At 46.7% G+C, this 25182-nt stretch overlaps 1 protein-coding gene across 1 annotated transcript in view; it reads right to left on the bottom strand.

The window, feature by feature from the left end:
- emp (epithelial membrane protein) overlaps positions 1 to 25182 on the bottom strand; it is a 45060-nt gene that overhangs the window by 7691 nt on the left and 12187 nt on the right. The window contains exons 2-4 of the mRNA XM_011138307.2: positions 5916 to 6253; positions 3330 to 3827; positions 656 to 854 (exon numbers count right to left, since the gene is read on the bottom strand). Of these exons, the coding sequence (XP_011136609.1) occupies positions 656 to 854; positions 3330 to 3827; positions 5916 to 6253 (1035 nt within the window). The remainder of the gene's footprint in view (positions 1 to 655; positions 855 to 3329; positions 3828 to 5915; positions 6254 to 25182) is intronic.

Raw genomic sequence — 25182 nt, 5'->3', positions numbered from 1 at the left:
CGAAGCCGGAAGCGGCGTGACATGTAGATCCTGCTTACGAAACCGGCACACACTCGGACGATCTTCGCGAAACCGGCCGATCGATCGGTCGATTACTTTTTCTACGTAGAGACGGTGGAGCATCAGCAAGTCGACTCTCTCGTTAGTAGCGTCCAGGAAGCGGCGCGAGACGTGAGCGGCGCGAATCAGGAGGGATAACGCTTTGTAAGCGCTCGGGGCTACGCAGCGAGAACGCGTCGTGTGCGAAATAATAATGTGCGAATAATCGCTGCGAATAATGCGTCGTCGGTTGCATAAGGCGATATACTTTTAGAATCGCGTGAGTCGCGACGGCGACGGACTGATCGTGTCGCGGGATACGACAGGCCGTGAATCACGGAGACAACGTTACGTCAAGAGAATCGGACGATATGTATCGCGTCAAGGAAAATCGCGCGATCAATCCCGACAATAACAATAACAGCAGCTGGGATATTTGCCTGAGCAAGAAGCCTTGCTCAACCTCGCTCCTCCGGCGTCTCCTCTCGCGCGCTGCGTTCAGCCGGAGATAGCCGCGAGTGTTGCTCTCTCTTTCGCTGATTGCAGGTGGCTTCCTCCTCACGAGGACGATTTATCAAGAACGCTCGTCCAGAAACCGCCGTCGCGTGCCACTTACCGAGGTAGAAATGCGGGAAAGTGATGAGAACCGGCGAGTCGTACTGGCACAGGGAGACGTTGAACGTTCCTTCTGGCGCGCAAGGCGGCCCGGCCGGGCAGTAGCACTTCTGCGAAGGTAAGTTCTCCACCGAGGTGAAGACGTTCGTCGGAGGAGCGAATCTGTAGCCGGGCACATCCCCCGCGGCTAACACATCGCGCTGGAAAGATGTTCGAATTAGTTCGAGACGGCAATTGCGTTGGATTTTAGCGACATTAAACGAAGATTCACATTTGGAAGATTTAAATAAAGATGCGTGAAAATTTAAATTTGGGTTTAATTACGTTTAGTAAGGCTAAAGAAGTGTAAATAGACCGTAAATCAGCACTTGTTTTTTAGACGAGACTTCCAGCAAATTGATCATTGTCCCGTGTCGAGCAATTCGAAGTGAAATAAAAATACTCAAGTTTCACTCGACTACGAGTTTTAATCGGCGAAATCTCAACTGGAAATTTCGCTTCTACGTTAATCGCGCTCAGATTCCGCTAAGCTGTTTGTTTCATCTTGAAGTTTGAAAGTGAATGGATAAATGAATGAACTTTATTTATTACCTTATCTGTTAGGATTTTTTGAGATCTATTTGTATTTTAGTGACATTGGAAATTAAATATAGATTTTAATTTGGAAGATTTAACTTTAAAAATACGTGAAAATTTAAATTTAGATTTTAATTATTGTACAATAGCAAGGCTAAACAAAAATCAATCATGAAGCGCTTGTTTTTTTTACGAGATTTTCCGATGAATTGATTATTATTGTTATACTAAATTTCAATTTAAAATCTTTTTCCGTTTCTCGTGCCGCCCGCGCCGCACAGTGTGTCGCATCACCCGTTTTCGTGGACAAAAGACATTTTATGAAATATAAAACAGTAAATTTCTTTTTGCAGAAATTAAAACTATAGAGTCTGAAGTGTAAGAAAACATATAAAGAACACGAATTTCTGATCAAATAGTGGTCTGAGAGTTCGAGAAACATGACCGCATAAAAAGAATTATTTTATGAGTAGAATCGTACATATATTAAAGGCTCATATTCTTCACGTAACTAAATATTAGAGAGTTGAATTTATAAATTAAAAATTAACTATATACTGCTCTTTTAATAAGCTAATAATGGTTCTCGTATGTTTCGATTTATTTATGCACGCACCATAATTCAAATTAGTGACAAATTTCTTATAAAGGAACAAAAATATTGAGATAAATCACGTCCATTGTATTCCATTGTGTCCATTTTTATACATAACATGAGCTACAAGTGTTATTTACATGAGAAAAATTGGACATACTGTGCAAGTGTGCGCCTAAGCGATTTCGAAGCAAAAAACTACAGCCAGAATGCATGCCGAACATGACTGTTAACGGCTCAACTTATTCATTTACATTTGTGTGTTAAATGAGCAGATTTCCATCGTATGACAAATATAATTAAAATAAAATAAGGGTGTTTAAAATTTTATACACATATAGGGTGAGTCATTTTAAGTGACGGCAATGATATTTTTTCGAAAACCCAATTGTATCAAAAAATGTTTCTTACAAATGTTTTATGATTTCAAGAGGAACGTAAAATGATGCCATTGGTTTGACTTGGATGTACGTGCCAAGGTCATATAGAGGTTAATTTTTTTTTTTAATAAAACCCCTTATTTTTTATTCTTGTAGCATATTCTTGTAGCTCTTTTTAAGACCTTTTCAAAACAGTCATACTTGTTACTTTTTATCAATATTTATTTTTCTTATTGCCACATTTTTGTTACCAATATTACAATAACATATAATATTATTATATATGAATAATTTGGATATTTATTATTAGCTTAATAAATAGCTTAATTAATTATAGATATTTATTTTTTTAAATAATCGAAATCTCTAGCTTGACTCAGTCAATATCTTTTAATATTTCTAAAAAAAACTTCAATCTAAATCGAAGATATAATCGAAGATATATTAAAAAAAAATTTTTTTCAATTAGCGAATTTAACATTAAAAAAAGTCTCAAACCAATGAAGATTTACTTCATTTATTTTTTCAGAACTTAGTCAGAGCTTAGTCAGTTACGTAAAATATTATAATTATGTATAATAATATTATATAATATTGTAATATAATAATAAAAATGCGATAATAAGAAAAAAAGAACAAAATAAATAGTAATAAGAACAACAAAAATATAACTTCCTTTTAATTGATATATCTCTCTCCCCTCACTGCTTTTATCGTTTCAAATTCTGGTGTGCGACTATATATAAAACATTACTTTTAATATGTAATATATGTGTGTAAAATTGTAGGTCGATATCTTAAATAGATTTCAAATGCCGATTTTTATCCATAAAAGTGGGCTCTGCGAACACTGTGCGCCGTCTTAACGTCAATGTTACATAAACTTCTATTTATGAAATCCTGTATGAAAGATAACTATCTGACTACGTGACGAACTACGTGAAAAACGGACATGTTTTTAAGCATTTTTTTTCACCGCATTTTATTCGCATCATAATATTAAGAGAAAAACTATTCAAAATTCGACGATCGCTCAGCGAGATATCGAATCATCTCGTCTACCGTCGATATTATCGACGGTAGACGAAAAAAAATTAATAAAATATACGATCGCCAAGGTGTACCTGATAGACCAACGGTAACGTCCTGCAGAGGTCCTTGTCGAAGACCTTGAGCATCGTGTGCTTGGTGATGTGTGGTGGGAATATGCTGCCGTCGGTGCCCATGATGGAGTCGCATTCCTGCGTGGTCCAATGGCCCAGGCCATCCTTGCCGTTCCACTTGTCCATCATGCCGAACTTGGTGATGTCGTTTGCGCCGGTGAATATGGTGTACAGGTCCGGCATGGTGGAGTTCTTGCCGTACAGCAGACCGAACTGATCGTACGGCAGCTTTTGCTCCTTAGGCACCACGTCCTTGGCCAGTTTCAGCAGCGGATCCTCGTAGCCCCAGAGTAGCTGGCCGACCGACACCTCGACGAACGGCTTGATCTTCAGGATGTCCATGATGGACGCCATCGCCAGACGCAGGAATCGGGCGGCGTGCTTCGACTGACTGGTGGCCGACAGCATGGGAACGTTCGGCACGACCACCAGGTCGTCCTCGGAGCCGGACGACATCTCCTGAAATTTCGCAGGGAAAAGAGAGAAATGAGAGGCCGGCTTGAGTCATCAAGTATAGACTGGTTCTGAATAACACCAGGCTTAAAGTAGAAGATGAATGAACGACGAGGAGGGTTCGTTCGCGGGAGGCACTTTTAGAGAAAAAGATTGAGCGATGCGAAGTTGATAATCGAGGAGCACGAGTACGAGTAAAGCTACGAGAGGGTAAAATAATAAAAAGTAATCCAGATCAAGGCACGCAAGAGTTGGAGAAAGTTACAAAATTGTAAATAATGGAAAGTGATCCAGACCAAGAGGACCTACGTCCGAGAGAGTTGAAGAGAACGATAAATCGCAGGAATACAAAATATGGCAGAATAAACACGGTTGCGCGGCGTCGAGGATAAAAGCAAGCAGGCTCTAATATGGTTTATTCATTTGCGGGAGATAACAAAAACATCCTCAAGTGGCAAATCTCGATTTCTAACGAACGATAACGTGCGCAAGAAACCTGAGGAATTCAAGCTCGGAGGGTTACGAGGAAAGATCAAGCAATAGCTACGTGGGTCGGGTAAACCTCGAGTAAAAAGCTTCACGTAAGCCACAATATAGCGAACTTCCGCGGATTTATGAATATTCCGCTTACGTTTCCGGCGAAGCAAAAACGGCGCCGCCGAGTGTTTTCTCTCCTGCCGCTATCGAGTCGCGTTGTTCATGCACTCGGCTCCATCATACGTGCGTGCGTGCGTGTGTGTGTGTTTGTGTGCGTGCGTGGAAGTGTTTCTCCGACGTTGCGCCGTAGAAAGTCACCTCGCGGTGATTTCGATGCGCGCACAAGAATAGCTCGCGACCGCGACGCGCGCGCAAGGGACGCACCTGTGACTAATTCGAATAGCGCAGAGACGATTGCCATTCAACGCGACGACAGACATTCTCGTCGCTATGACTCTCTTCTTCATTTTCTCGGTAAACAGCACCGATATCCCGGCTGTACGCGCGTTTCTCGATAAAGCAATGATCGGCGACCGCGCGCGATGCATCTCGAGCGATCGTCGGGACGCAGTCTGGAATGGACAAGCAGGAAACGTCCTGGAGACGCGCGTGCCTCGGGAGTGTCGCTTTCCTCGATTTTGTTCGGTGAACACAAAGCCCGGTGTGCACGACTCAAACGCGAATTCACGGATAAACGTGGAATGTCGCGTGCGAATCTTAACACATCTGGACGGCAGCTGTCACATACGCGCGGCCTCATTTTGCCAACGCTTATCACCCTGTGATGAAATATAAACGTCGATAACAACGGCCTGTACACTTTCAATTTAAGTGTGTTATTTTGCCCGAGGCTCTTTTTGCAGGTTTCTTGCCGTGCGTTCGACGACGTTCAGACGTAACCGCAAATCAAATGGTAATTTCATCAAAATGTAATCTAACAGTCCGGACGCGTTAAATGACGCTATAATTGTCATGATTTATGCAGAACGTTTCGTAGTTAAAAATTACCGAGGAGATTTTCCTCATCGGCAATTAAATCGACATTCCGGCTTGGTTCTTACATTATTCCATTTTTACACGCGTCATTTACACCTTAAAAAGTGATTCTACTGTTGAGTCTACTATTAAAAGTGTAATAAAATTAAAAATGCAAACAGAGACATGATGCAAACAGAGACATGATGAGACATGATGAGGTCAAAAAGGGAATTCACTCGAAAAAGAGCTGTAATATTTTCTTCATGCAGAATTTACGGACTCGTGTCCGCAGAAAAAAAGAGTATTCATCCGTCGAAGCCGAATCTTCTGAAACCCGCCGGAGATCAAATAGAATCCTTTTTCGAGCCGAGTCGAGTGTGCGGTCGTCAAGACGTTAATATTTCAGCTAAAGAGAAAATCAAGACGCGACGGCACTCCTGGAACGTATGTGGATAACAGACGCCGGACGCTCAAAGAGCGCGCGTTAAGACGAGACCGACGCTACGCTGAAGAGAGCAGCGGTATTCCAGAAACGACCGCGACCGAGTCGTTAAACAGTTAAGAAGACCTGAATCGCGAGTGTCGCGACTCACTAACGTCGTAAATCGCTCTCGCCGTTCCGCAGCGATGGCAACTCACCGGTACGTAGACGAACGTTTTCTTGACCTTGTAGGTAACGGTTCCGTTGTCGTTGAATTTGACTTCCGTCTTTTCCCAGTGCTGCCTGTAGACGTACGGGCCCAGCTCCTGCAGGGCGGGCTTCTCGCCGTTGTTCAGGAACTCGTCGGCGTTCGTCACGTTGTAAATGTAGATCTTCATGTGAGGCACCACCGGCGGCTCCTTCCACCACTTATACGTGCGGCCGCCATCGCGTATGACGAGCTCTTTGTCCAGGACGAGGTCGATGAGATTCGGAAACAGAATCGCCAGGACGACGGCCACGATTATCAGCAGCACTCCGATCGCTACGGCCGCCCCTGAGGAAAAACCGAGAGATGTTGTCAAGGACGAGTCACTGTCGGCAGCGTTGCGATCGCGGCTCCTGCTATAATCACGAGATGCTAATTAAGATGTCTCCAGTTGGGGGACTCTTACGCGAGAACGTTGGGTGATGAGAAGGATCCGACGATCGTGAGACGTGATCTCGAGGATGGAAGTCAGATTCTCTCGCGCTTCTCTCGCCGAGCGAAAGCAAAAAGGATAACGAGAACCCCGACAGCGATTTAATCTCATGTGAGATAACAGTAATAATAATAATTGTCTTATTTTGGAGTGAAGGCTACGCTCTGTGTTCTCTCGTATCCCCCTCCCCCTCCTCCCCTTTCCCCCCGTATCCTTGGTTCCCTCTCGTTCTCGCTTTCTGAAGGCGAATCGCTGAAAAAATGTTTCTGATTTGGATAAATCAGTCAAGAGATTCTCTCATACTGGCGGATGGGCGATTTCGATTTTCCTAAATCGATTCTTTCCTGTTCGATTCCTTCAAACGTCGGCCTCAGTTGGAGAATTCAACGAAACAACATTGATAAGTAGGTTTATCAACCGACCGAAACTCGATTCTTCATTGAAGAGAATCGATATGTAAAAAAATCGAGCAGAGAAGGGTCGACCTCTAAAAGACCGATTTTAAAATCGATCAGTGAAAATCCCGATTCGAAATAAATTGAGAAAAGGAGATTTTCACACTTCCTCGTTTTCCTATCCCACTGATTTCCGCCGGTGCAGATAAGACTTCATTGCAAAATCTGCGCACAAATGTACCGTCACATATTCGATTTTCTGCGTTCGCGACGATGAGACTGCCGGCTTCTTGCGCGCCACGTCACTCTGGTGCGATTCTTGAACTCGTTATTGGAGTTAACGACACTTTCGTTATCGTTGCGCAGCTTTTGTATACCGTAGAAAAACTGCTCAACGATAACGAAACTGTCGTTAGCTCCAATAACGAGTTAAAGAATCGCACCACTGGTCTGTTATTGCAAACCGCATCGACAATGGGGACAGCCGCTAATATTATCCGATCCTGCCGGAGCGATACTTTACCGACTTGTCGATATGTTTGTAACGTTCAACTGATTGCGACACGTTTGATCGCTATTCATCGCCTCGCGATGCTCGGCTCAAACTTCGCTCATCGACAAACCGCGGTGCAATCCGCGTTGCGCATGTTTCGTCGGCCGCCTATCGGCTACACGCGTCTAATTTGTCCTGATTTAAGCGCAGTTGGTTACGTTTCACACATAAATCAGTGAGACACGACGATGTACGCTGTGCTTTCCATCTGGTGACACAAGACGACGCAGATATCATATTCCGTCTTCGTTCCGTGCTCGGTGAGTGAGACGGAGATGAGACGTGACTTTTGCGTCGACTTGCGTCACTGAATGGAAAGCATTCATTGTTACAGCCACCGGTCGCCGGTGGCCAATTAACGTATTAATTGGACGTGTAAAGTTTCAGCGAGATTTTACTCGCTGCATCGCTGCGTTTACGAGCCCACCGCTTGCGAGTACAACATTTCAGGCGAAACAGCCTGATCGAGCTTCGGAGAGTAGATCTTTTTCGACAGACTCGCTGCATTCTTTCGCGTCTTCAGCTCACAGCTCGTCCTTCGCGCAGGTTCGCGCGTCGCGTCGTTACGAAACTGCAGGCGATCGCGGCCGCCTCGCGAGAGGGACTTCTTTGAAATTCGTGTCTTCCCGTCGGGCCCGTCAAACGACATGACGTGACCTGACTGATCAGTGACGGTTGGCGGTTAACGCGGTCATTTTTCACGCGATTGATTACGTCACAGCCTTCGGCCGAGGTCAATAACCGATGATTGATTAGTAGGAGCCGGCTGTTCACGATCCGGGCGACAGCAAGGTCGACCGGTTTTGGAAACCTTTAGGCTGTCTCCTTGAATGGTCATCTTCCTTTTTGGAAGGCGGCCGCCGCCGCCGCCGCCACCGCCACCGCGGTCATAAATAATTTTATGCACCGTCGTTATAAGGCCGTTCACGAAGTGAAACAATCGCAAGTCGAGTAGCATAAACCGGTCGCGGGTACTCTTTGCGCCTTTCTCGTAAATATTTATCCTTCGGCGATCCCCGCTCGCCTCGTTCGCCGCGCGCTGCGTTAAACGCACTTGCCGTGAGCGCGCGGCCAGTTTAAGCCCGCGACTGGTCGGCTCGGCGAAGAATGGAGCTAAATCGCGAATTGAAGATGTAAGAGAGAAAGAGAGAGAGAGAGAGGGAGAGTGAGAGAGACGAAGGGAGGAATGGTGAATAAGAACGCCGTAATTTTACATAATTAGTCCGCGTCGAGGAAAGCTCGGCACGCAAGGCCGATAGCGTCGTAAAAGGCTCGTTTGTGAAAATATTTTACGTGATATTTTCTTCGACTTTTCCGTCCGAAACCTCTTTCCAGAATATATCGTCACCTTATCTATCCCATTTAACTCCCCCCGTTCTCTTTTTTTTTTACATTTTATTTAATATTCTTGCATGTGCTACGTTTGCACTTCGAACGCCTGCGCTTGTCGCGCACATTTAAACTTTTAACCGCGTTGTGTCTGTCTCCGCGAATTTATATGTTCATCATTCCAAATGATTTATTCATTTTACTTGCGTAACATCGTGCGTTATCGAGAGAGAGAGAGAGAGAGAGAGAGAGAGGGGGGGGGGAGGGGGGGAGAGAGAGAGAGAGAGAGAGAGAGAGGGAGAGAAAGAGAGAGAGAGAGATGATATCCTTAATAATATCATTTGTTTTACTTATATAATATGAGAGCTTTCTCTCTTTCTCACCTCGCGGTGCGCATTTCGCTCGCCTCTTCTTCTTAATTTTGCTCCGTCCATCTGCGGTATTACTCTGTCGTGTGTACTAAAGACTTTTCCCGTTACATAATGGTTACATTATTATATATACAGGCTGAGAGAAGCCGTAATTGATTACCACTGCTTGGAATATGCAGGCACTAAGATACGCCGTCATTGAGACTTTCCTCGATGAATAATGAAAACGAAAAAAGCCACTTTTGTACCATGTTAGATTTCTGTTAGATAAACCGTGCTCCCATTCGTCATGTTTCGGAAATAATCATCTGTATCATATCGTCGATATGTGTCTATCTATATTATAGCTCCGGTATTTACATCCTGTGTGATGTCGCGAGCGCAGCGCTCTCTCTCTCTCTCTTTCTCTCTCTCTCTCTCTCTCTCTCTCTCTCTCTCTCTCTCTCTCTCGCCATGTTGCACTCGTCCAAGTCGCCGAGGCGAAGAGAGCGAAGCTTGTGTAAATTCCGACCTACTGTGTCAAAACCAGTCCCGGCGTCGAATCCCACCGCGCGATAGACCTTCACCTCGTTGGACTTCAAATCGCGAATTTCAAGCGGCCGCGACCGGCGATCGGTGTGTTTTGACACTCGCATAACATCGCAAATCTCATTTTCGCGCCGAGGTCAGCCATTGTGCAAGGCGCGCGTTACTTCGATCACTCGGCTGATCGATCGAATTTTTCATCGAATCTCCGATGTGTACACACGCGTGTTAAGTTAACTCATTCACACACACACACACCCTGTCCTCCTTTTTTCTTCGAGATCACGCGTAACGCGCTATCTCGGATTCACCGGCTCGTCAGAGCATCCGAGAGCGCGCGGAGAGATAGAGAGAGATAGAGAGAGATAGAGAGAGAAAGAGAGAGAGAGAGAGAGAGAGAGAGAGAGAAGCATGGATTGCAATTACAGGTGAAACGTACCTCTGCCTCACCGTGCTCTCTCGTACGCGCGCGTTATTACATATCTTACGGCGCGATAACGCACGCGACTGCTCGAGAGATTCGCCGCGACCAGCGCCGTGCTCGGCAGCTTTCTCCGCGCGCGCGATGCGAGCGGCGTCTGTCCCATCGATACGTTTCATCGATCGCGTTCCTGCGTCCTCGTCGCGGTGATTACGAAATCACGCCCACGCGGCACGCAAGCGGAAGAAAGCTGGCGGCGCATCGCCGATGGCGGCCCGCCGCGCCACGCCACGGCATCGCCTCGCTTTCTAACATAGTTCCGCTGCGCGGAAGAAAGATACGATTCGCGAACGCGCTTCGCGACTTTTCTTTTCCTGCTTTCCACGCGCGTATTTATTTCACGCTCCCTGCGGGAGCGATTTTCGCGCCGCCCCGCGCCGCGCCGCGCCACGTCCTCTCCCCGACCCCCCTTTCCAGTCGAAGGCGTCGCAAAAATAACGGAACCGGACGCGCGTTGTTGGTATTGCGCATCGTAATTTGCTGACTGATAAGGCGAGACTGTTAATGCCGCGTACGAGCGGGCACAGCCGCGGCGCGTTCACTCGAAATTTCGAAATTTCGGAATTTCACTCAGGATGCCCGCGTGTTCGTGCGCGGGCGCTGAGGCGAAAGACCGATGCTGATGTCATGTTTGTAGATGAGAAATACGTAAAGTACACTTATGAAATAATACATTAATAAAATATTTCACGCACCTGGGAGACCGCAAGGGATTGCAGAAGGTCGCAGAAGAGTACGTAGAAAGTTATAGAAGATTACAGAGGTTTTTTACAAGAGATTGTAGAAGAATTATGAGGAACTATAAAAAATTGTGAGAGATTGTAAAAAATTATAAAAAAGCCATAAAAAGTCGTGCAAGGTCGTCGAAGAAAATTTGCACAAAAGCTTTCGGCGGTGCGAATTACAATGTATGTTATGTATACGGCGCTGTTTCGCGATATTTCTGTCCCTTTGCCCTCGATGCTCGGCATCCTTGGAAGAAACTTTGGGTCGGAGAAGATCGAGGAGAGTGAAAGAGGGCGGGGAGGGGGGGAGAATACATGGGGAAAATTCGCTGATCAACGGCCGCGCTGGTTTCCCACCGAAAGCTCGCAATTCATGCCTCCAGCTGCTTGCTCTCTGTCGCGTAAACTCGAGCGAGGAAATTTCTCCTATTTAAAGGCGTTACGGCCGCGACCACGTTTTCGAGTACTTGACCTCCATTTGCCGGCGGAGCGCCGGCTAACTTCGTGAATGGCGCACGATGTACAGCTAAAGCCACGTATGACTCCGAGCATTACGCGGACAGAACAACGGATGCCATAATTGACCGGCCGCGACGTGAACTGAAGGTAAAGGAAGAGGAAAGAGGTCGAAAAATACATCGAGCCCCCTCCGGTGGCGATCGAAGGCTCGACGTGCAGCCCGCAAATGCGTCATCTCTTACGATTATAGACGCGATAATAAATAGCGCTGCCTCTCGCGCGAACTTGTCGGCAGCTCGAAATATTTAATAACGGAGTCATTAATAATGCGATTGAGGCATGTTTAAGTAATTCACTTCCAATTATAATTTAGTAATTATATTTTAAATTTAGTAATTATAATTAATGAAAAATAATTTCCAAGTAATTATCAGCTGTGAGCGTGTATAAACTGCGGTGAATGCATCATGTTGCATTTCAGAATTATGACACAATTATGACTATTACATGTGTATATAAAAAAATATATAATTTTCTCGCGTGAAAAGTTCGTTGCTTGGATTGTTCAGCGTGACTGATGATGTAATTGAAACAGAGTAGATTCGCGATTGCAGATAATTCAATCGAACCATCGATTCCGCGACGCACGTATGTGCGTAAAATCGAGGCCTCGTGGAACGGGCGTTCTATCGCATCGTTCTATCTCGGCTCTGCGCCGAGTTCGACTTCCGCGTAAACCTGTTGTCTCAGAAAGTCGATTACTAAACCGCATTTACGCAAGTGCGCTCTGAATTCGCGAGTCTGGGGCCGCATTCCCGGCGGCGACCGGCGTCGCGCGCGCGCGCGCGCACACGCGAGACCGACGAGTAAGCGTAAAAATCGACGGCGGATTCTTGCGACAGCGGCTTTATGCGCCGCGTGTGCGGCCGATCATGCGGCAAAAAAGCCATCAACATTTTTAGTCACGTACAATGAGACACGATGGAATCGCGACCTTCGCGATGGCAGATGGTCCTACTTTGCGATGTTCGGCAGGTACGAGCGCGACGAAGTTATCCCCGGGAGAAGCAATTTGCGCTCTCCCGGGAAGGAGAGGAAGGAAAAGCAGGGGGAAGGAGCAAGCGATATTATTATCGGTATAACACCTGCCAAAGGAGTGAAAAGGTTAAACGTACATAATACTCTCTCAAACAGGCATGTAGTAATTTCGGTTATATAACCGAAATGTTTCTGCATGATCCAAGACTGCAAAAGATTCGTTGCGATTTTTGCCTGACGACTCCTTCGAGTTCCTCGTGAAAGTTACCGATTTCATCGGTGAATTTTACGCTCTTAATCGACGTTGAATGAAACCGAAGAAAAATAGAAAAATTTCCCCTAGCGCCAGATATTTTTTCTTCTCTCCGATAGCTGTCTCGCTTCGACTGTCCCGGCGGAGAGAGACGTCGTGCAAATAGTTGCACGAGAGCGTCGGGACGCCTCTCCCTCCCCCCCCCCCGATGGGATCCCATTTCCGCGCGATGTTTCGAAACACCGGGGACTTCGATCTCGAAACGCGCGAGCATGCGCGAATCGCATAGGCGTAGCCCATCGAATTGCACAATTCGCTTCGAGACATCGGATATTGCATCGCGCGTAATTATCGATCGACGGCCAGAGACAATGATATGGCAGCGAGGTGTATACAATGACGGACGTTGGACTTGAATAAGCGCCGGCAACGGGCACGTTCCCGACGTTATCGCGCGGACGACATTCTCAGGATCGTAACATAACGATATGAGCGGCAAGGAATCGCCGAGACCGCCGGAATACGAAGTATTTGATTGCGAATGATCGAGCAAGCGGCCGATTTACGATCGCCTACGGCAGAAATTTTGCGGCAAAAATTGCCGTAGAAATCCCTTGGATAAGTTCCCCTCTCCGTGTAGAGAACCGTGTAAAGATTAATCTCGTACAAGTTGAATTCACACGAGGACACACAAAATATTCCCCCTCTCCGTGTGTGCGAGATATTGTTTTTCCGTGTACAAATCAGTGCGTTATCAGCAGCCCTCTAACGTGCATAAATCCCTTCTCATATTTTTCACTTTCAACATTGATTTCGCGCACATTGAATTTACACGAGAAGGACCTGGCACAAGATACTCCCTCTCTCGGCGACCTCGCGGAGTCTTCGGTCGCGGAAAAGTCTTCGGTCTTGAAAGTGCGTGCTTCCGATGACTTCCAGCGAATTTCCCCAGGGATTTTTCTCGCTAGGGAGTTGGCGTCACCTGGACAGCTGGATCGCAACCCCGCGATCTGTCTTCCGGCAGACAAAACCTCGTCTCTCCGTCGCTGGTTCGCGCCGCGGCAAGAACGATCGGCCTTACTCGAAGACCGTGACGGCGAGCCGCGTACGCAACCGGCGACCTCGTCCTCTCGTGCGTAATGGCGTTCTCCGCGGGAGAAAGGATGTCTTCGTCACACGACAGATCCCCGAGACCCGCGAGACCGGCCGGGGGAGCTGGTGTACGCTCGACTCGCGACCTCGCGCACTCGCGGGGACACTCGCCGGGGCTTGAGTGGCTAGAGGGCGAGGAGAGATGAAAATCGCGCGTAATATAGCAGCGCAGCGGCAGACCGGCGATATCGCCATTGCATCATAATGTTGCGAACGATGACTTGAATAATCAATTATCGACCTTACCGTGTGCGATATTTCTTCTGCTTCTTCTTCTTCTTCTTCTTCTTCTTCTTCATCTCCTTTTGTTTGTTATTATTATCTTTACTGTGCGACACGTCTATACGTCTGTGAGCGTTGTCGAAAACTAAAACTCGATCAATCTCTCTCTCTCTCTCTCTCTCTCACGACTTTTTTTTAAAAATAAAATTCTTTTTTTATAAAATAAAAAACCATCGAAACTTTCGCACTCGTCCGACAATCGTCGTCCACGCGTCATACGACGCGCATTACGCTTAATTTAATAACTATCGACGCGAATTAACGCGATCCGTCCATCGCCGGCGCGACCGAGGCGACGGGTTTCTGAAGAAATATATTATGCAAGAGAGGGCAAAAGCTACCTACTCATTTCCTTCGGAGTTTTCTTCACTTTTGCTCGTGAAAAAAATATGTCAATTGTGTAATAGTTATATAAAACTGAGTGACTTTTATCATTGCAAACTGGTCGTACATAATTGCGGACCAGTTTGTGTTTCCATTATTAATCCCCGACGATTAAATGCGTCTTCTGATCAGCCGTCTTCGTACACCCGAGAGAACCATTATCATTCGTTTTGTATCTTCATTCTCCTTCCCCGGTATTTGCAACATGGAAATCACGTGGTATCAGCACCTGATCCTTAGTCACATGCGTGCCATATGTGGAAGATTTGACATTAGACACGCGGCGACGTGAGCCGATACTCTCGACGAGGCCGCGTTTAATTTTAGACAAGTTCGCCCGAAGGGTATATTCTTTCCTTCTCTCTCTCTCTCTCTCTCTCTCTCTCTCTCTCTCTCTCTCTCTCTCTCACTTTTTGCTCCATGAACTATTTTTTCCGAATTTCACAACGAGAAGGCCGTGTCTCGAGTTTTTTCACCGGCACAATGCTCGCGACGGCGATTTTGCATGAAAAGACCGGTTCGATTATCAAGATGAATATTAATTAGAAGGTAACGGGCTAAGGAATTCTATAACGTGATGGAAACTCGAACAGGTCGTCGAGAACTGAAGGAAAATTCTGCGACAATCGCGACTCGAGGCGAAGTTCGTCACGAGCAGGTGATAAGTCACTCGAGCGCGACACGCACACTTTCGGCTCGTGCAAGCTGCAGAACTTTTGCGTCAGACAAATCTTTACGCCAGCCGACAGCTCGAGGTGTCAACTGCAACATTTTTTGTCGCTCCCATCACAGAGCATTCAGCGTTCAGCGACGTTCCGGCCCATTTTTGCGTTGTGTAAAAGCATTCGCGATTCTATACGACGCAGACTTTGCGGAATGAAGTCAGCCCTGTCGGTTGAAGTTCTCGCGTGATGAACGTTTCCTCAAGAGCATTCGCAAATGTTCGCTTTTCATGAGTTCACATTAGGAGAAGTGACTCATGCTCGCCTGGCAGGAAAGCTCATTCCATACCCTCGTGGCATACCGAAGCTCGCGGGGAACGTGGAGGGACTCCGCGCGTATGGTATTAATGACGAATTAATTATGCGAGACACAATGTACCTCGCAGCTGACGTCACGCCACGCTGACCTTATGGATACGATCGGACGCTGTTAACAAGTATAGCGCGCCTCGCCTCTTCTCGCATCGACCTGTCACAAACGTTCGCGGCCGCCGATCGATTATTCCTGCAGAAGCTGATTCTTTAGACGGAGGAGTCGTCCGCGCGGCGGATTATGAAAGAGCGACGAGGAACGCGACGTTGTGTGGATAATTGGATAATTTCTTGACATTTTTGTATTTCGTCGCTGTCGTTATTTCTGCTTATTTAATGCGATTCCTGCAAAAAGGAGGAGAGGCCGCTATGCGTGTCGCGAGCATCGATCTCGCAACTGACGCAACTCTCTCGTTATCTTCGTTTCGATAGCAAGAAATATTTATGCCATAACTGCTAATAACGTATTTGCGAACTATTAATACCATTTTACACCGAGTTTTTTTAAGAATCGTTTCCAAGTGGGAAAATGCATATTTCCTTAAAATCGTAGTTCTTTGTAAAAAGAAAAAAAAAACAATTGTCCATTGCATCTGAATAACTTAGGCTCAAGTATTGTTACATTGTGTACTGATATGCACAAAACTGATATGTGTGATATTATTAGTTTCTACGGGAAAAACTATTTTTCACCCTTCACATACTCTTCTCCCGACGTACAACTCGAGTCGGTCGACTTTCGCCGGGCTGTTAAATCAATCAATTGATAAAATACGCGCGTTTTATCGATTTCCTCTGAAAAATTTCCTGCTCGCAGATTCCGACCGCGTAACGAGCCAGCGCTCGAGCAGAAGTCCAGACGCATTAAGCGAAAATCAGTTGCTACCGCCGCTCACATCCGCGCATGCTGTCATTAGCATTATCCTCGTTAGCGGCGAGTGTTTCCGCACAAAACAAGCGGATATTCATTCGTATGTCCCGACGGGGGGAGCGTATCGACCCGACCGAATTCGCCGCCGCGAAGGTCTCGCAACACACGCGCTTTCTAAAATTCGCGTACAAATCGAATCGAATCGAGCGATCTGGAGCGAGAGAGCCGCGCGCGTTCACATTGTAAAACGTCGGTGCGACGTAGAGATGTGCGAACTATTCGAATTCGAATCGAATCGAATCGAATTAATGTAATTCGATTCGATTCGAATCCGAATTCCTATGATTCGAATCCGAATAATTCGAAAATTTCGAATCGAAGATTCAATTACGAATAAAATATATTAATGTGCATTATATTTACATGCATCAGGTACAAAACGAGCCATCTGGGCCTGTATATTTGAACCCTTAATTTGTAATTAACTCAACTTATAATTAATAACTTAATTATAAATTACTTGAAATATTTAAATATATATTTTACTGTAAGATGATATTACAATATCAATATCCCCTTTCATATTAAAATCTTCCATCATTATGTGCATATTTAATAGTCATGTTAAATTTTTTAATGATTCGATTCGAATTCGAATTAAAAAAATGAGATTCGATTCGATTCGATTCGATTCGACATAAAAATTCTTGATTCGCACATCTCTAGTGCGACGGTATTCGAGGCAACGCGGGCGCGTGTAAACGATGCGTCACGGAGCCGCCGCCGCCGCCGCCGCCGCAACCGGGAGGAAATCCTAATGAAACGGATAATGACACGGGAGAGCGAGAGAGCGAGTGGAGAGTTCAGCTTCGCGCGGCCCGGTCGAGGAAAGTCGCCTGGGCGTAATTACACTCGCGCCGAGTAATCGCAATCGAATTTAGCCAGGCCCACCGCCGCGCCGCCTCGTGGGAAGAAAGTTACACGCGGCTTATCGATCGCCGTAATCCTTACGCGCGCGTGCGCGAGCGCGTGAGTTTGCCGGCGGGATTTTTCTATTTTCATCCCGCCGCGGAATCGCGTCCACGTAACGCGAGCCGAGAAAGGAAAGTTACGCCGGCCACGGCAAGAAGGCGATACAGCATAATCGCGCGAGGGTCTCCCTGTCTCCTCTTTGATCCGTCTCTCTTTCTCCCTCTTTCCTCCAGCTCGCCCTCTGACCCCCGCTGCCGCCGTCGTAACCGGTCAACACCCTCGTCCGGGGCTGTTACGCGGCATCGGATATTAATCGATTAGGAAATCTTAGCGGATAAACAGCATCAATCAAGCGGCGGTAGGTGATTTTCAACGATTCGGCTGGCCGGTAAAATCTCCTACCAATCGGCCTGTGAGCAATCTGGTTAAAGCAATCAGTCGGAACCATCACGGTTCCGTGTGTAATCGCGATTTATCTGACGCTAATCTCGATTATCTCAGCCAACCAAAAAAGCTTTCGATCGATTGGTGCCCCAGCATTGCTCATGCAGCGGCTGATTCGCGTAATTGCCGTGAAACGTCGCGTGGCGACTCGGGGCTCTTTTAGACGGGAACGCAAGTATTTCTCCGCCGGCCAGCCGTGAATTCTATGAGTTATTATCTCCGCCGCGACCTTGTTCCGGCCGCGTAACGAACGTCGCGAGCACGTCCTTTTACTTTCAAATTTTCCTTATCGGAACAAGTCTCTATCTCCCTTTTTCACTCTCTGTCACTCTCTGAAAACGAGCGAATAGCGGCAGTATTTCCACTTGCGGCGACAAAGAAAATACCACCGCGCGGTAAAAGCAAGAGAGAAAATGTTTCACTCGATACCTCAAATCGAATTCCAGCGCGAGCGAATGTCTATGCAAATGAAGAATCGCACGAATTCAAGTGACTCACGGTTGGTCGCTGCAATGTGCGAGTGAAATTTCATCCCAAGAAATTTAGGAAGTATAACGTTGCTTCGGCTTGTAAACCAGAAAGGCGCGTTTAGCGTTTGACGTTTGTCCAGAATAGCGAGCCCCCCCCCGGTCTTTCTTTCTCCCTGTCTCTCTCGTTTATTAGACCGGTTTTGCTACGTGTACGAAATGGTACATGTCGAAATGTTTTACACATGAAGAACACCGGCCGATCATGTCCGTTCGCGATTGACGTTACGTAAAAGTAAGAGAAAAGAATGAAACAGAAAAGTATCCCGTAACATTTAACATAAGAGAATAAGTGACTTCTTTGTATGCAAAAACTTTCCATGCGCGAATATGAAAGACAAGAGGCGCAAAGAGGCGATGAGACCGCACAATCGTGCTTTTTATACAAAATTATACGACACCGCTTGCAATTAGCATCGCCATGTAGGCCAAAGAACTCTGGATAGTTTGATAGAATCTTGATGATATCACGTTACTGTTAAATATTTCACAAAACGAGATATGTCTAATTATACACGAGACTAATTTTACACGTGTAATTGAATGTGTGTGCGCTGAATTAAAAATTATCCAACGACGAAGTGTATCTGCTCTCGCATAGAAATATTTCAAAATTTTGCCGAATATAGCATAAATTCCGATAGAAATTCCCAAGTTTGTCGCAAAATTAGTTATCCGATTACGGCATCAATTGGGAATTGCGCATAAAAATGTAATTATATACATGGTTGTTTTACTCAAGATATCTACGATTTATTCTAAGAAAAGGTTGAGCAAAAAATATTCAAACCGGTTTGAGTATTTACGTTCTTTAAATATTCATAAAGTGTACAAAGACACTCAGAGTATTTCAGGAGTATTTTGCTCAGCGTAAATATAGAATAAAAAGGAAAAAAACAAGAAAATTTTGTGAAAACGTGGGCATATACTTTCGGCGATTTTAATCCGTTTTCTAGCTCGTCTGAGAATTCATCAATCCTGCGGAAGGCTCGCAGAGCTTCGTTCGGCCTGTTTCAACTCTTCACTCGAACATTTCCTCGAAAAGCGTTCGTCCGTCGATTCACGATAGATCGATCCTCGTGCGAAGGCACGACCGACGGCAAGTCGTTCTTTCCTCTCTTCTTCTCTCCATCGAGCGCGTAATGTAACTTGAACTTTTCATCTTTCTATTTCGTCGGGTCGAGAAGAGACGCGATATAACGACAGTGTCGATAGCGAGGATCGAAAGGAAAAGCGGAAGCAGCGCTGGTTATCGGATCGGTCGAGTATTGGGAGGAGGGGGGGAGGGAACCGATGGTATGACGAGAAAACGATGAGGAACGTATCTCGTGATAAGCGCGACACACGCGATACCGGACGCGATATGCTCACGATAGCATAATTGTATCGTCGTCTTCGTGGTCGACGGCGGAGCAGAGGGCGGACGGGGGATAAGGGGGAAAGGTGAAGGGACGCGAGGGGGCATAAGATCGCGAAGACGACAGGAAGGAAAGTTATTACGTCTTATTGCGCACGCGATTACTTATGCGCTCGTAGAAACGCGACGCGCGCAACGACAAATGAGCGCGGGAAGGCTGGGAAGGACGGAGGGGGGAGGGAGGGAAGAGGGAAAGGCGAGTAGTGAAAGGATTTCCAGCGCGCCGTTCGCGGAGAGACGAGGGACGGAAAACGCCGTCCGAATTGTGCGAACGAGCGCGAGGGAAGAGGGGAAAAGAGAAAAAGGAGTAAAAAGAAGCGGATTCGCGACATGAAACGATTGATTGATGGCCGCGGCGGAATTCCCTCATTGTTTCTGCGATCGTGCGTCTATTCATAGACGCGAGGCTCCGGCAACGCGTGTCCAAGGTTGGCCACAAAAAATCCGCAAAGAATTCTGCGCCGATCGCAGATTTACGTGCCATCGTCGCTGCGTCGCGCGAACGAGGCGAAGTGTTGTCGAGTTGCGAATTTCCTGCCGCGCCTCTCTCTCTCTCTCTCTTTCTCTCTCTCGTCGCCGCCGAGACATTTCGGAATCCCAAATCATCATCCAGGAACGGTCGTAAATCATAATTGCATTATATTGCCTCTCATTCATCTTATTCTATTTCTTGTTATCACTCCTTCTTAATTCGTATATAATTTAACTTCATTTTCTGACACTTTCTGATCTTTATATTTAATATTTTAATTTAACGTAATTCAATTTTATTCTTTGTCCATTCCTTCTCGTTTGACGTATCTGTTGTTTTCTTTAACGCGCCTCTGTTATTTCAGTTGGTTAATCAATTAAACGCGATCTTTAAAAATTTTATACATTAATCCATCCATCTCTATGAGTTTTGACATCTCGTTAATTTTGTATTTTCTTATCTTGCCTTTTCTTCTCCTGCTCTTTGGCAGTCCATCTTTCTGCACCGCTTTCTGTGTCGCTACTGATTATTGCCTGCATGAGATTTAGCCTATTCTTTGGCTCGGATCTCTTGTGAAAAAATATAACGCGCGAGCGTTCTTGCATACCTCGCGAACAGCCGACAGATGAAATCACAGCGATTTATCGCAGCGAGACTTTGTTGTACAAACAGTCGCGCAATTTGTCGGGCTCGCTCGTCGAGCGCTTCTGAACGTTTGGACTTTTGCACGCTCATCGGCTGCTATCTCGCGCTCCAATCGCTCCGGCAATTGCGCGTTTTATTGCGCGCGGAAAATATAGGTACTTGTATTCCTTTCCCTCCTTCTGCTCCCTGCTCTTTTTGTCTCTTTCGATCTCTCTCTTTCTCTCTCTCTCTCTCTCTCTCTCTCTCTCTCTCTCTCTCTCTCGCTCCCTCTTTTTTTATCACGATTTGATCAAAGCGAGCACTTTTCCACGATGAAAAGAGACACCGGGCGGGCAAACGCGCTCGACCGGAAAAGTGAGCGCGTGCGGAGCGACGCAAAGCGGCCGGCAATTAGGCGGTTTCGTAGATATAGAAAACGGGACTTTCGGCGCTCTAGTTCCCACCTCGCGATACATAATCCGTTCCCACCGTGTGTGCCCGATATTATCTCGCCTTTTGACAATGCGAAGTATCTGTCTTGCCCCTTCTCTCTTCTCCGTGGGAGAGACCCGCGGTCTTTCTCGCGCTCCGGCCGCTCCGCGACGCTCCGCCGGAAGTCGACTCGCGCTCGGCGAACGGGAGCCGCGCGCGGCTGCTATGAGAACGGTGGCGAAATATTAATTGTCGCGGAGTTGTCCGGGGAACTCGCGGAGATCGGACGTACGGATACTCGAACGTATAATTGCGGAAACGTCGGAGGGGCGACGGGGGCGGAGGAAGGACTGCTCGAGTGAGCGCGATGTTGAATCACCGAAACGCGTTCTCGTCGGGAGGAACAGCATTCCTGCCGCTCGCAACGGAATTGGATTCGTAAGAACCGGGAATTCTGTTTCCTTCGGCGAGAACCCGTTCGGTTCGTTCAATGTCACGCATTGATTCGACCGACTTCTTTTTATTCCGCGTGCGTCCTTACAACCGAATTTGCCTCGTGAGGAGGACGCGTAAATTGCCCGTCGTATATCACGAAGATAAAGCGGAGGAGGGGTTGAAATTTTTTTCACCCTCCCAGCACCCCTTGAAAGTGACGGATTCTCCTTCTCGCCGACTTTTTTTCCCATTCTTTTTGGACGAACGAGAGATTACTCCCATTCGACGCGACGCACGTCGAAGTGAGATGAAGGAAAAATGTGTGTCAACGCGTATCGCGGCGTGATAGCGCTTGTTTCTCAGTGGATTTCGCACGGCCGAACGCATGTACCGTTTGCGCGCGGCGAGACGCGGGAACTTTCTAACGTGTACCTGCATTCGCACCGGGCGATTATAGAATTGCGGGCCTCGCACGGGAGAGCCGATCGATCCGTCGAGCGGAGGATGTGTGTTAAGCCGAGCCAGGAGAGCCCGACGAAATGAAGGAAGTGCGCGCGCTCTCTCGACGAAACGCGCAAAAAAGACGCGCTAATGCGCGCTGAGATTTTTGCGTGAGGAAAAAATCCTTTTCAGACGAGGAAACGTTCGCTGCGCCTTCGGAGCGTGGCTCCGCGTGCAAGCGATCGTTCGTTCGTTCTACTTGAATGCAATTTGAGGTGAATGCGCCATTAGCGGAATACTTCTCTCCATTTTCTTTTCTTTTTGCATATTTTTTTGCGGCTCGACGAAACTGATGAAGTGCGCACTTCCGACGCGCGGCGATAAAAAAAAGATATAGACGGACAGCGAGGGACTTTTTGCGAGAAGGGTAGAAAAGTAACTCGATGAAGCGGTCTGCGCCTCGCCTCTCTCGCGGCTTCGCGTAATAACGAACGGGATCTCGTGGGTAACAACGGGGAATTTATCTTCGCTACTTCATCTGTGAGAAGAACTGCCGAAACGAGCCAAGACTCGATTGACGGTCGCGATTAATAAATTTTTGCTGGAATCGCTTGCGATTATCATTCCTCTGCGACAATCAATTAATCATTACCGTGAGCCTACTTTAGCTCCGATCGGCCACTTGCCTCACTGACTGGATACCTGGGGAATATTAATAGAAATTCTCCTTCTTATTTATTTTAATTCGATGCCACGTGCAAATCTTCGCGTTTCGGAGAAGTAATTCATTATATTTTTGCTTGTCGCCATTCTGCCGACTAGCGGGACGACAATTCGGGGATAAAGACCGGCTTGTAAACCACGCACTTAATTTAATTTAACAGCGTTATCCTCCTCCCTCCTCCCTCCTCCCCCTCACTTCTCCCTACCTAGATTTGCCTAGATACACGAGAAATAGTCGGAATTGCCGTGCGCTTTGGAAACGACCACGTCGCTCTTCGCTCTCGTCTCTCTTTCCCGCGTCGCACGGTGCGTTACGAAACTGGATGAATTGTATGTAAAGATAAGCGTTGCAACAGGCGCACTTTCGTAATTTCTTGCCGCCGCCGTCACGACAGCCACATCTCTCCGTCCGAGAGCGTAATTGCCGCACAAAACTCGCTCATTGTGATGGCTATTCTTCCACCGGCTTTTACCGGCGCGACGAGAGGCCCCGGTTTTTCTCCCTAGTCGAGCGTCTCTCTCTCTCTCTCTCTCTCTCTCTCTCTCTCTCTCTCTCTCTCATGATATTACGCTTTTACAAACTTAGCCGATCCGAGCAGCGGTGGTACAAAAGTAACGGCGCGCTGAGCGCGCACGAGAGACCGAGTGAAAGTCCGGTTAGTTTCGAGAGTGATTCAAGATCGATCCACGCGGACTTCGAGCGAGTAAATTTGTTACGCCGATCGCTTACAAATGCCTGACCGATATCCGTCGACTGTATACGCACATATATATATATATATATAAAGGTACTTCAAAAAGAACGGACCAGCTGTGTGTAGTTATATTCCTCTCGGCAATACAAGCAAACACTCCTGCAGTGTTGCGTATCGTTCGACATCCGTATTTTATTTATCCTCGTAAAAGTTGTTGCTCGTTGTCAATCGGAACCGAGTAAACAACGATTTTCAATATATTTATGCAAAACCCCGTAAAGAAAGGACTAAAATTTCTGCACGCTTTTAACTCTCTCTCTCTCTCTTTCTTCTGTTTTTGCAAACGACAGAGTCGTGAAACTTTATGTCCTTTCTTCTCTTCGTCCACGTAACGAATTCATTCATCCGCGGAATTCGGAAATATTTTATTCACCTATTCAGAAATAAGTTTATAATTTCAAACAACAATAACACCGATCAACCTTATGTGACGGGATTTCTCCTTCTCTTGTTATGAAATTTGTCGATGAATATTCATAGTAACGTTCCTTATATCTCGTCGCTGATTAAAACAGAATTTAAAAAAAATTTAAACATATGTTACACACATATACATATAAACGCAAACATGTGTCGATATTTTTGCAAAAATGAGGCCATATAAAATTATATAAATATGTAAAATTCGACCCCCATATTTCCGTCCTCCCATATGACCGCGCACGCGCACGCAAATGTGATTTCCGGCCCTTCCGAAGGAAAAAAGAAAGTTAATCCCGCAGTAACACACTCGCAACGCCGGCCTGACGCAATCAATCCGTTCTCGTCGTTAGAATCATTATTTCGCTTAATCGTTACACAATTAATCATTACATAGATTCCCGCGTCGCGAACGATTACGCCGCTCGCCCCCCGTTCAGCTGGCTAGTCGCATTAATAAAAAAGCCACCGGTGTTGCCTATTATCGACGTCCGACATCTGCTTTTTTCTCCTTCGCAAACGTCTGATTTTCATAAACATATACATAATACGCCGCGACCGGTAATTGACGAAGAGCGATCGCGCCTAGCAAACGGACGCGTCCGCTCGGCGGAGATATTAGAATCGCGAGATTGTTCGAACGAGCCGAGTGCGTTTCGCGCGTTACGCGCCGTTACGACGTCGCGGGGGCCGTAATCGTGCAATCAGCGCGAATTCTCGCCATTCAGGAACGCGAGTGGGCTCGCTTTCCAAGCCTCGCGCGCGATAAGAGAGCATTTAAGCTGCTGTTGCTGCACTGTGCAGCGGCGAACGACGTCGACGTCATTAATTATATCGACACAGTTTCTTTCGAGACCGGACGAAATTGCCGTCGCTCGCCTCGCGCTCGTGATTATGACACCGCACGCATCCGCGGCCGATCGCCATTTCTTCGTGAGCTAATGCGGATTACAGAGGCGGTCATTAAGTCGTCGATTACACCGCCTGTATCGGGAGAAAGTACGAAGGTTCAAAGGTACTCTTTCTACGGCCTCTGTGCCTCTTTTCTTCTCCTTCCCTGCCGCGCTCTCCTTCTTTTCTCCTTCTCTCTTGCACTTCGCCGCGGGTGGCGAAATTGCAAACCTCGCTTTCCATGTCGATGTCAATCGCGAGCGATTTAGCTGGAATCTGTAGAAAGCAAGTCGCACAATCATGGAGGAGGGGTTTTTAAAATGTGGACTCAGACTCAGAGTAGAGACGTTCTATCCTCCCCCCTTCCTCGGTCTTTCTC

Source organism: Harpegnathos saltator, unplaced genomic scaffold (genome assembly GCF_003227715.2).
Source record: "Harpegnathos saltator strain DR-91 unplaced genomic scaffold, Hsal_v8.6 scaffold119, whole genome shotgun sequence".
NCBI classification, from domain to species: domain Eukaryota; kingdom Metazoa; phylum Arthropoda; class Insecta; order Hymenoptera; family Formicidae; genus Harpegnathos; species Harpegnathos saltator.
This window is presented reverse-complemented; position numbering and strand designations above follow the sequence as displayed.